This window comes from Entelurus aequoreus, linkage group LG25 (assembly GCF_033978785.1).
Source record: "Entelurus aequoreus isolate RoL-2023_Sb linkage group LG25, RoL_Eaeq_v1.1, whole genome shotgun sequence".
Lineage (NCBI taxonomy): Eukaryota > Metazoa > Chordata > Actinopteri > Syngnathiformes > Syngnathidae > Entelurus > Entelurus aequoreus.
The window spans coordinates 6,891,984-6,904,968 of record NC_084755.1 but is presented as its reverse complement, the minus strand read 5'-3'; the positions used below and the strand labels follow the sequence as shown (position 1 = coordinate 6,904,968).

The 12,985-nt window shown below is 42.0% G+C and overlaps 1 protein-coding gene across 4 annotated transcripts in view; it reads left to right on the top strand.

Moving 5' to 3' along the window:
• Positions 1-136: 136 nt before the first annotated feature.
• The window catches only part of LOC133642837 (zinc finger CCCH domain-containing protein 7B-like), a 50,355-nt gene continuing 37,506 nt past the window's right edge, over positions 137-12,985 (top strand). For 2 of the 4 annotated variants that reach the window (XM_062037246.1, XM_062037245.1), the window contains exons 1-8: positions 137-362; positions 520-579; positions 663-699; positions 1,946-2,143; positions 4,718-5,020; positions 5,274-5,342; positions 8,164-8,206; positions 8,307-8,452. In XM_062037246.1, coding sequence (XP_061893230.1) covers positions 521-579; positions 663-699; positions 1,946-2,143; positions 4,718-5,020; positions 5,274-5,342; positions 8,164-8,206; positions 8,307-8,452 — 855 coding nt within the window. In that variant the 5' untranslated portion in view covers positions 137-362; position 520. Of the gene's footprint in view, positions 363-519; positions 580-662; positions 700-1,945; positions 2,144-4,717; positions 5,021-5,080; positions 5,117-5,273; positions 5,343-8,163; positions 8,207-8,306; positions 8,453-12,985 lie in introns of those variants that run through there. The other 2 variants (XM_062037247.1, XM_062037248.1) reach the window with 2 other exon arrangements.

Here is a 12,985-nt window from a genome sequence, read left to right as displayed (position 1 = left end):
CTATTGAAGGTCTTAGAGGAATTTAGCACGTGTATGTACATACATACACACATATATATTTATATATGTATGTATGTTAGAATTTTTTTTTTTTTTTTTGTGCGTTTAAATGAGGGAGAAGGGAGGGAACTTGGTTCCCCCTCCAATCCAGCAGGGGCAGCAGTGCGCGCGTCACGTCGAGCAAAGTCCCATTCAGCATCTGGCTGAGAGTACAACTCTTCATCTTCGACAAACCGAAACTTAACTGCTGGCGAACGATATTATTTATTTAAAAATTGGCTCTCAGAGGTAGCAGAAGTTTTGGTTTCGTTTCTCACTCGCCCACGACACTAAAGTGAACTTACTAAACTTCCTGACTAAAGGTAGGTAGCTCATTTAAAGTTGTGTCAATGAGTCACGCCATTGTTGTCTTATCTGCTAAATAACAGACGTCATCGCAGCACAAGAAACTTAGACAGAAAGCAAAGTGCTGTATCAGAGCTGCATGCTAATGGTGTATATTTGGTCTTCCTCTCCCAGAATGGACTCTTTAAGACAGAGACGCAGGAGAGAGATAGACGAAGCTCTCAGATTCATGCAGTGAGTTCTTTTTATCCTCAACACAAAGTCAAATCCTTGGCCACTGATTGCATGGTTTCACATATCTCTGTTTTACATTTCAGGTCTTCTCTAGCTTTTCCAGACCCTAAAGGCTACCAGGTACAATTTGTGTTACCGGTTTCCACTCCTAAATCTCCCATTAGTTTTGCTGTAAAAATTGTTATGTTAACTCGCCTAAATTCCCCATTAGTTCTGCAGTACAATTTACCGGTTTCCACTCCTAAATTTCCCATTAGTTTTGCTCTACAATTGACCAGTTTCCACTCCTAAATCTCCCATTAGTTCTGCTGTACAATTTACCGGTTTCCACTCCTAAATCTTCCATTAGTTCTGCTCTACAGTTTGCCGGTTTCCACTCCTAAATCTCCCATTAGTTCTGCTGTACAATTTACCGGTTTGACTGTGGCATTTGCTACACCAACTAATGTCAGGGATGCTTGGAACTCCAATTTCTGTGTGCAACTAAAAAAGATGAAACACTTCCTGCTTTTCTTTCCCCTTCAAAAAGACTTCTGTTTTGGAATATTACCTCTTCAATAAAGACATTTCCAGAGAACGCTAAGGTCTTTAAAGTATTTATTTCCGGTCTCAAACAACGTCCGTTTACACAGAGGCAAGTCTAGGCTGCTGACAGAAAAAAAGGGAACTTCCAGACCCTTATATCTGAAGAGAGAGGAGGATGAGCAATAAAGCGACTTTATCTGATCGTAAAGTGACATATTTTAGTTAGGCATTAGGAAAGGCAGTAATACAGCATCAATCACAAAATAAACCCATTTGTAGAGTAACGTTTGACCATCAAATAGTGATCTCGCCATCACAACAGTCATTGTCCTGTGCTCCTGGAAGGCGGGGGTAGGATGTGAGAAGAACCAAGCAAAGCTATCTCCATAGGGCCAGAAGAATTTAGCAAGGGGTTAGCCTGACTGCACGTCCCTGGTTAGATTCTACCGCACAAACTCTGACTGAGCGTTGTGGACCACAGATCTTTATGCCTTTTCTCTGTTCTCAATTGTTGATGTCTGATGATAACAACCAAACCTAACCCACACCCCTGATTGTAAATAATGTAAATAATTCAATGTGATTGTCTTGTGTGATGACTGTATTATGATGATAGTATATATCTGATAGTATATATCTGTATCATGAATCAATTTAAGTGGACCCCGACTTAAACAAGTTGAAAAACTTATTGGGGTGTTACCATTTAGTGGTCAATTGTACGGAATATGTACTTCACTGTGCAACCTACTAATAAAAGTCTCAATCAATCAAATCAATCTACTTGGTAACAGTTTAGGTACTCCCGTCTCCTCACCTCATCCACACCTTTTCTCCTTAGGACTTCCTGGTCAAGTTGGTGTGCAACCTTCTCAACGAGGGCAACTGTTGCTTCTCAGATGGCTTGGAGAATCAAGCCGTGAAGGATTTCAGCGAAGGCTTGAGTGTTTACCACTACGCCTCGGCAGAAGGGATCCAGATCCCCCAGGCTTTACTGGAGAGTCTGTACTTCAACCGGGCCACCGCCTACCACAGCATGGTGAGATGAGGCGCTTTGGATCTTGTGGGGTTAAAACCTTCTACAAGATAAAGGCTATGGCAGGAAATATAGAAAAGGTACAGACAAGTGGGCAAGCGTAAAGTGGACTTCATGTGCTCCTGTATTACAGTTAGAGCTTGTACCTTTCATTGTCCAAGCATGTGAGATTCTACACCAAAATATCATATATTTATTATTATTATTATTGTGTATGTCCAAGCATTCACACATGTGAGATTCTACACCAAAATATCATATATTTATTATTATTATTATTGTGTATGTCCAAGCATTCACACATGTGGGATTCTACACCCTAATATCATCTATTTATTATTATTATTATTATTGTGTATGTCCAAGCATTCTCACACGTGGGATTCTACACCAAAATATCATCTATTTATTATTATTATTATTGTGTATGTCCAAGCATTCACACATGTGGGATTCTACACCAAAATATCATCTATTTATTATTATTATTATTATTGTGTATGTCCAAACATTCTCACATGTGGGATTCTACACCAAAATATCATCTATTTATTATTATTATTATTGTGTATGTCCAAGCATTCACACATGTGGGATTCTACACCAAAATATCATCTGTTTATTATTATTATTATTATTGTGTATGTCCAAGCATTCACACATGTGGGATTCTACACCAACATATCTTATATGTATTATTATTATTATTATTATCGTCTATGTCCAAGCATTCACATACACATTTTTCAACCCATTCCAAAAATTCCCACACCAACCCAATCATATCATCTAGGACAGGGGTGGGCAATTAATTTTTACCGGGGACCGCATGAGCAACCCGAGCACTGCTGGAAGGCCACATTGACAATATTTCAATTAAATTTTGCTCAATATTATTTTTGATATATACATAAGATAAATAATAATAATAATAATTAATAATAATAATACTTTCATTTAACCTAACTTAACTTTATACCAAAAGCACTGCTTTGGAAATCATTTCAGAGATCACATTTAGTTCCCCTTAAACATCCTCATGTTGCACAATGAAATGTAAGCATAGGATGAAGTGTGCATTCCTGTAACTTTCTCTAGTAACAGCATTCCATGTTTAATATAAATAAATTAACATTAATAATAAATGACAATAAAATAAGCACACGTATGACTGAGGAGTAATAGTGTAACTTTGTGTGGTGTTTGAGTTGTCCGACTTTTTGTGTGGCCATAAACGCACCAGTGGTTTAGTGGTATGCGTGTTGGTGACAGATGACAAGTTGGTTTTGGCCTGGTTTGTACGGCAGAAAATGACTAGTTTTTCGAGATAGACGTGTTTTACTCATGTTTTTGGTGTGGTTATGGCCGAATATAAACAGTTTTGCTCAATAAAGTGATCGATATAATTCCTGTCCTCGAAGCATCTCGATAGACGTTACAATAATTGAACGGTGTTCAATTGAACGGTGTTGACGAACACCGTTAGGGCCGCTTGTTGTCACTGTCACTCAGAGTTGCATTGCAAAATTACACAAAATAAATGTGTTTATTTTGTTTAGAATTCAGATGGGATTTGATTTGGTGCGCGGCATATATTTGCTGCGCACAGAGGACGCTTGAGCAGTGTGCAATTGCGCAGGCGCGGACATTAGAGGGAACGTTGCTTGGCAGTCCATGTCTTGTTGAAAACACGCCATTCGTCATCAACTTTTCTCTTTTTAGCGTCACGGGTGTAAACCGTGCATCACTCGTCGCTGCATGTGCACCTTCACTCACAGGTTACACACGGACATACGCCCATAAATAACACTTTTCAAAATAAAAGCAGCACAGTTGTATTGCACGCACGACATAGATGTTTTTTAAGTTTATTTTGTAATTTGTGATTGCCGGTGTTCACATTCACTCATAATCGCGCACGAGCATACGTCCACACGGAAGTAATACAAATAACGCTTTTCAAAACAAAAGCAGCACCGTTGTATTGCACACTCGACATAGATACTTTTTTAAATGTATTTTGTAATTTATGATTGGCCTCACGCGGGCTGGATGTGGCCCGCGGGCCGCAGAATGCCCAGGTCTGATCTAGGACAATTGTGCTAGTGTCAATATTTTCAAAAATGGCAGTTTTTCCCGAGATTTCCAGGAAATTCCCCTTCAAATGAATGGACACATTCATAGTTGTACAATGCCTTAAATTCTCAAAATGTTGCATAATTTTTAAACCCGATTCCAACCTTTCAATCATCCACCCACACTACTCTTCCCATATATACAACACTAAACATGTTTTCCCTTTCCCAAAATTCCTGGTTTTCCTGGGATTTTCTCTGGGAAAATTTAGTACAGTCATAATAGAAATGTATTTTTGCAGTTAATTTGCTGATTAGAGCCAGTGTGTGGTTTTCAATATTGAACTTTTTGAGCATTTTTCTCATTTTGAGACGTTTTTATTGGCCATAAGCTACAATCATCAAAACGGTTAAGAATGACATGGTTGAAATACGTCGCTTTGTGTGATTTATAATCCAGAATTATGACTTGAATGTGTTTTTTTTGTCTGGTTTGACGCAGAGTCAATATAATGAAGGTGTGAAGGACTGTGACAAAGCCCTGGAAGTTTGTGAAGAAAAACAGCGGGCGCTCTACTTGAAGGCGCTCTGCTTGAAGCAGCTTGGCAAGCACAAGGAGGCGTACGACTGCACCAGTGCCTGCATGCTCACCACACATCAGGTAAAGGCGTACGACTGCACCAGTGCCTGCATGCTCACCACACATCAGGTAAAGGCGTACGACTGCACCAGTGCCTGCATGCTCACCACACATCAGGTAAAGGCGTACGACTGCACCAGTGCCTGCATGCTCACCACACATCAGGTAAAGGTGTACGACTGAACCAGTGCCTGCATGCTCACCACACATCAGGTAAAGGTGTACGACTGAACCAGTGCCTGCATGCTCACCACACATCAGGTAAAGTCGATGAAAAAAGGGCTTTTCTGCCGAGACAAATGGAATATGTTGATGGGTTTGAAGGTTTTGCACAAGAAAAAGAAAGATTTGCTTATTTGGATGTGTTTTCTCAATCAATACGATCATGACTTGACTGGAATGGACATTATATTCACAGGACAAACGCGTGAAGGAACTTGCCGAGGAACTTGCCAACCACCTGGGACTGAAAAAACGAAAGCCCTATGTGAGCAAATGTCATAATGTAGCAGGGCTGGGCCATCCATAATAGCCGAAAACTGTATCAGTCGATATCTTTAAATTATTCATATTTTATGACTTTTGAAAATGAGGACCAGGACAAAAATATATGAAATGTAAGGATTTTTATTTCAAATGTAACTTTCTGTGATTATAATCTTTTAGCTATCAAGACAGAGAGGAAATGTCAACACAAGCATGGAAAACACAACAAAATGAGTCAAATCACATTGAACACTTTAGATTAGATTAGATGAGTTTATTTCAAAGAGGAAAATGCAATTTCATAAAACACATGACAGAGTTAGCCAGAAGGCTAGTTGTCATCTGGAGTCCCCTGGCCATGATGTAAAAAAGGCAGTCAAATTACAATTGAAAAGAAAGAGAGAGAAAAAGAAAAAAAAGCACACAAGACATATACAATATGATGAAAAATCAAATACAACATAACATAGCATCAAAACAGGCTCATCTTTTAGTGCTGGCAGCTGTAGGTGTTGATAAGCCACATTTTCCATTTTTTTGTGAGCAGTTCAACCTCCTCAGGTACTGACTTCCACACAATTGCACTCCTTACTGAGCAGGCCCACTTACTGAAAGTGCAGAGGAATATAACAGTCACCTCCAGTCTTTCTTTGGCTGATGAACTCTGCTCATGCAGAACTTTATAGCTCACTTTGAAGTCTGCAAATGTGTGAAGACTGTCCCACTGTCAAATACTGTCTTGTTTTACAATGGCACAGTGATGATAGTGCATAGGTTTTTCATCCATAACCTTAATTGCTTCTTTGGACAAGATTTCCAATGTTTTTGTGTAACTCTGAGCAGCCTGAGACCAGCTGGTAAGGCAATAGTTGAAGTGGCTGAAAATCATTGAATGCAAACACAATTTTGCAGCTTCAGTTGACATTTAATTTCCAATTGCACAAAAATTTGCCAGATTAAACTTTTATTGTTTGACACAATTTGCCAATATGGACTTTAAAGGAAAGCTCTGAATCTATTATTAACCCAATATATTTATAGTGGCTGACAATTTGTATTCTTTCTCCATGAATATGTATGTCGGGGTCAGATGGTACTTAGTTACGTGCATGCCTAGAGATTTAGAAAGGTGTAGCTGCAGACAGCACTCCTGCAAGCAAGTTGTAACATAGTACTTTGTTTTAGTGAGTTTAGCAGCAACAATGTCTTCGGTGTGACCATGAAGGAAGAAAAGCATACATGAAGCATTCAGCTTCAGGACAAACAGTGGGCAAATCAATTCTATAGAGGCTGAATAAAAGGGGGCCAAATATTGACCCCTGAGGGACTCAGCTTAACAATAAGATCTTAAAAAAGAAGTGCTTGTTGTGCACTGCTAGCTTGGGCAAGGCTGCCCCACGCTGTGTAAAAGAGGAAGTGCACCTCACTGTTAAATAACAAAGTCACTGGTCTTACATACACTATATTGCCAAATGTATTTGGCCACCTGCCTTGACTCACATATGATGTCAGTCCACCTTTCAACTCTTCTGGGAAGGCTGTCCACAAGGTAGCCGAGTGTGTTTATAGGAATTTTCCACCATTCTTCCAAAAGCGCATTGGTGAGGTCACACACTGATGTTGGTGGAGAAGGCCTGGCTCTCAGTCTCCGGTCTAATTCATCCCAAAGGTGTTCTATCGGGTTCAGGTCAGGACTCTGTGCAGGCCAGTCAAGTTCATCCACACCAGACTCTGTCATCCATGTCTTTATGGACCTTGCTTTGTGCACTGGTGCACAGTCATGTTGGAAGAGGAAGGGGCCCGCTCCAAACTGTTCCCACAAGGTTGGGAGCATGGAATTGTCCAAAATGTTTTGGTATCTTGGAACATTCAAAGTTCCTTTCACAGGAACTAAGGGGCCAAGCCCAACTCCTGAAAAACAACCCCACACCATAATTCCTCCACCACCAAATTTCACACTCGACACAATGCAGCCCAAAATGTAGCGTTCTCCTGGCAACCTCCAAACACAGACTGGTCCATCAGATTGCCAGATGGAAAAGTGTGATTCATCAGTCCAGAGAAGGTGTGTCCACTGCTCTAGAGTCCAGTGGTGATGTCCTTTGTACTATCTATCTATCTATCTTTACACCACTGCATCCCATGCTTTGCATTGGACTTGGTGATGTATGGCTTAGATGCTGCTGTTCATTCCATGAAGCTCTCTGCGTACTGCACGTGGGCTAATTGGAAGGTGACATGAAGTTAGGAGCTCTGTAGCAAGTGACTGTGCAGAAAGTCTTTGCACTATGCTGACCTCTCTGTCAGTTTACCTGGCCTACCACTTGGTGGCTGACTTGCTGTTGTTCCCAAACTCTTCCATTTTCTTACAATAAAGCCGACAGTTGACTTTGGAATATTTAGGAGCGAGGACATTTCAGGACTGGATTTGTTGCACAGGTGGCATCCTATGACAGTTCCATGCTGGAAATCACTGAGAGCGGCCCAATCTTTCACAAATGTTTGTAGAAACAGTCTCCATGCCTAAGTGCTTGATTTGATACACCTGTGGCCGGGCCAAGTGATTAGTGATTCTCATCATTTGGATGGGTGGACACCATACTTGTGGCAATATAGTGTATGTACTTAATACATTCAACAAACAAGACAGAACACGTCAGATCCCTACAGATTATGTGTCCATCACCAAACAATGTTGTCGTTTTATCGCCCAGCCCTATAATTAAATGTTTACAAATTGTCAGAATAACTTGTTGTTTTTCTCTTATGAGATAAATACACTGACTGTCAGATGTTCTCCTTTTAATGTGCACCATACTTAGGTGGCTGCTAATAACATGAAGTCTTTGAGTGGACCTGCGGCAGGTGAGGATCAACATCACAGAACCCTTTTGGTCATTTTCATGCACATCTTCTTAAAACTGAACAAAACACTGAATGGGATTCCTTGTGTACGTTTCCTCAGTCAGTTTACCCAGTATGCCTCAAGCAGAGCCTCCTGTTAAAACCAATAACGGGGCGGCCGGAAGCCTGGACACTTTGGACGACTGCCTGCTGATTGGAGACGACTTGGACAGCCTGCTGGACTCCATCCCTAATGAGCATGCTCAGGTAAACATGGATGTACTGGCTATGACAAGACCACTATCCACTCATAAGAAGCATGTTCAGGTAAACATGGATGTACTGGCTATGACAAGACCACTCTCCACTCATAAGAAGCATCTTCAGGTAAACATGGATGTACTGGCTATGACAAGACCACTCTTCACTCATAAGAAGCATGCTCAGGTAAACATGGATGTACTGGCTATGACAAGACCACTCTTCACTCATAAGAAGCATGTTCAGGTAAACATGGATGTACTGGCTATGACAAGACCACTCTCCACTCATAAGAAGCATGTTCAGGTAAACATGGATGTACTGGCTATGACAAGACCACTCTCCACTCATAAGAAGCATGTTCAGGTAAACATGGATGTACTGGCTATGACAAGACCACTCTCCACTCATAAGAAGCATCTTCAGGTAAACATGGATGTACTGGCTATGACAAGACCACTCTTCACTCATAAGAAGCATGTTCAGGTAAACATGGATGTACTGGCTATGACAAGACCACTCTCCACTCATAAGAAGCATCTTCAGGTAAACATGGATGTACTGGCTATGACAAGACCACTCTTCACTCATAAGAAGCATGTTCAGGTAAACATGGATGTACTGGCTATGACAATCAATCAATCAATCAATCAATCAATCAATCAATCAATTCCTTTATTGTCATTGTCATAATAACACTTAAGTCATACATGTCAACGAGATTTTGTTTGAGCTTTGTCCAGCGGCATAGAAACTGCATTGAAGTGCAGGTTGACCATAGTTCACAGTTTAGCATTGTCAGGAAGATGGCGAATAGAGGGGGCTTGGGGGTGGGAACAGTCAGATGTCTGATGGGTGTTACGTTGATGTTGCAGCAATGCAGTGTCCAGAGCACAATTATTGAGGTGGTGAAGAGTGAGGTAATAAGATGGTCCGGGGCAGCAAAGGAGCAGGCTGTCCATTTAGCAGTCTCACAGCCTGGGGATACAGACTGTGAGACATTCTGGTGGTCCTGGCGCGAATCGATCTATACCTCCTTCCAGAGGGTAGCAGGTTGAAGAGGCCATGTGCTGGGTGGTATCTGTCCTTCAGGATGTTGTGTACTCGCTTTAGGCAGCGAGTTGTGTACATGGCACTCATCTCTGGGAGTATCGTCCTTGTCATTTTCCCCGCCGCTTTAACCACTCGCTGGAGGGCCTGTTGGTTCGCTTTAGTGCAGCTAGCAAACCACACTAAAAAGCCGTAAGTGAGGACACTGCTGATGGCACAGTTGTAAAAGTTAACCATTGATTTCTGCGGAATGTTTGCGCATTTTAGTTTCCTCAAAAAAAAAAGACGTTGTTGGGCCTTTCCGACTGTAGAAGCAGTGTTAATGTCCCAGCATAGATCTTCTCTTATGTTCACCCCTAAGAATTTGAAATGCTTGACCCTTTCTACTAGATTGTTATTAATTAAAAGTGGAGGGTGTTTGTTCTGCCCTTTCCTGCAGAAGTCTACAATTAGTTCTTTGGTTTTGTTAGTGTTAAGAACCAAGTTGTTGTTAGCACACCATGAAGCCAGCTGTTGGACCTCTGCATTGTATGCTGTCTCATCATTGTTGCTGATGAGCCCAAGTACTGTGGTGTCGTCGGCATATTTGACAGTGAGATTGGATGTTGAAGAGGCTATACAGTCATGTGTGAAGAGGGTGAAGAGCACAGGGCTTAGCACACAACCCTGTGGAGCACCAGTGTTGATGGTGAGCGTGGCAGAAATGTGCCCGCCTATTTTCACATACTGTGTGCGATTTGTTAAAAAGTCCAAAATCCAGTTGCAGAGGAAGGTGTTCAGATCAAGGTTGTGAAGCTTAGATCTGAGTCTGTTTGGCCTTCTTGTGTTAAATGCTGAGCTGAAATCGACAAAGAGCAGTCTTGCATAAGTGTCCTTAAGCTCAAGATGTTCCAAGAGTCTATGGATTACAATAGCGATGGTGTCTTCGGTTGATCGGTTCTTCCGGTACGCGAACTGATATGGGTCAAGGGATGGTGGTATTGCCTTTTTAATCCGTTTCAATATCAGTCTCTCCATGCATTTGGCAGGTATGGAGGTGAGTGCTACAGGTCTGTAGTCATTTAGGCATGAGATGATGGCCTGTTTGGGGATGGGAATTATTGTAGCGGTTTTAAAACAGGCAGGGACCCAGGATGTAGACAGTGACAGATTAAAAATGGAAACAAATACATCCGTCAGTTCGTCCGCGCAGTGCTTAAGCGCACGGCCCAGAACGCCATCAGGTCCAGCTGCTTTCCTTGGCTTGATGTTACACAAGGTGAGTCTTACTTCGTGCGGGCTGAGGACTGTGGCCGTGTCGTCGGAGGAGAGGGGGGCAGGGGGGGGCAGTGCTGAGTCTGTGTTTTCCTTGTCAAAGCGGACATAAAAATTATTCAATTCCTCAGCTAAGATGGCGCTGCCTTTCACTGATGAAGAAGTTGTTTTTTTAAAGTTTGTAATTGCTTTGACACCTTCCCACACCTGCCTAGGGTCTGAGTTATTTAAGCAATCCTGGAGTTTATTATAATGGTCTGATTTGGCAGCATTCTTTAAAGCAGTCCTGGCTGAACGGTAGACATTTGGATGGCCTGATCTAAATGCCATGTCCCTCTGTTTGAGTAACTGTGACACTTTGTGTGTCATCCAGGGTTTTTTATTTGGTAACACACGGATTGTTTTAAATGATGTAACACAATCTACGCAGAAGGTAATATAGTTCAGCACAGTTGAGGTGTATTCGTCCAGAGACTCACGCGAAATTGCCCGCTCGTCTCTAAATATGTCCCAGAGAGTGTGATGAAAACAATCTTGGAGCTGATGGATAGCATCTTCTGGCCATGTTCTTATAGTTTTGTTGGTAATTCCAGCAGTTCTGATTTTGGGTGTGTAACGTGGGTGCAACAGAAGAGAAAGGTGGTCTGACATGTCTAGATGGGGATATGCATGGGCTCTGTATGCATTTGCGATGTTTGTATACACTTGATCCAGCGTTTTCTCTCCCCTGGTTGCACATATAACATTCCGATGGTATTTATGAAAGACACTTTTTAAGTCTGCATGGTTGAAATCTCCCGCTGCAATGAGAGCGCTGTCGGGGTGTGTGACAAGGCAATTGTTAATGCTGTCATGTATGTGTGCTAGCGCAAGCTTCGCATTAGCATCTGGGGGAATATACACTGCACAGATGTAAACAGCGGCAAACTCCCTAGGGAGATAGAATGGTCTGCATTTTAGCAACATAAACTCTACATCTGTGTTGCACAGTTCGTCCACCCTCGCAGTCTGTGTGCACCAGTTGCTGTTTGTATAGACACACAATCCTCCGCCGATCTTCTTACCGGAGTTTGCGGTTCTGTCAGCTCGGTGGGCGGTGAAGCCGGCTAATTCAGTAGCCGCATCTGGGATGGTTCTGTCCAGCCAAGTTTCCGTGAAAATCAGGCAGCAGCAGTCACGACAAGAACACTCTCCACTCATAAGAAGCATGTTCAGGTAAACATGGATGTACTGGCTATGACAAGACCACTATCCACTCATAAGAAGCATGCTCAGGTAAACATGGATGTACTGGCTATGACAAGACCACTCTCCACTCATAAGAAGCATGCTCAGGTAAACATGGATGTACTGGCTATGACAAGAACACTCTCCACTCATAAGAAGCATGTTCAGGTAAACATGGATGTACTGGCTATGACAAGACCACTCTTCACTCATAAGAAGCATGTTCAGGTAAACATGGATGTACTGGCTATGACAAGACCACTATCCACTCATAAGAAGCATGCTCAGGTAAACATGGATGTACTGGCTATGACAAGACCACTCTCCACTCATAAGAAGCATGCTCAGGTAAACATGGATGTACTGGCTATGACAAGACCACTCTCCACTCATAAGAAGCATGTTCAGGTAAACATGGATGTACTGGCTATGACAAGACCACTATCCACTCATAAGAAGCATGTTCAGGTAAACATGGATGTACTGGCTATGACAAGACCACTCTCCACTCATAAGAAGCATGCTCAGGTAAACATCGATGTACTGGCTATGACAAGACCACTATCCACTCATAAGAAGCATGCTCAGGTAAACATGGATGTACTGGCTATGACAAGACCACTCTCCACTCATAAGAAGCATGCTCAGGTAAACATGGATGTACTGGCTATGACAAGACCACTCTCCACTCATAAGAAGCATGTTCAGGTAAACATGGATGTACTGGCTATGACAAGACCACTATCCACTCATAAGAAGCATGTTCAGGTAAACATGGATGTACTGGCTATGACAAGACCACTCTCCACTCATAAGAAGCATGCTCAGGTAAACATGGATGTACTGGCTATGACAAGACCACTCTCCACTCATAAGAAGCATGCTCAGGTAAACATGGATGTACTGGCTATGACAAGACCACTCTCCACTCATAAGAAGCATGTTCAGGTAAACATGGATGTACTGGCTATGACAAGACCACTCTCCACTCATAAGAAGCATGTTCAG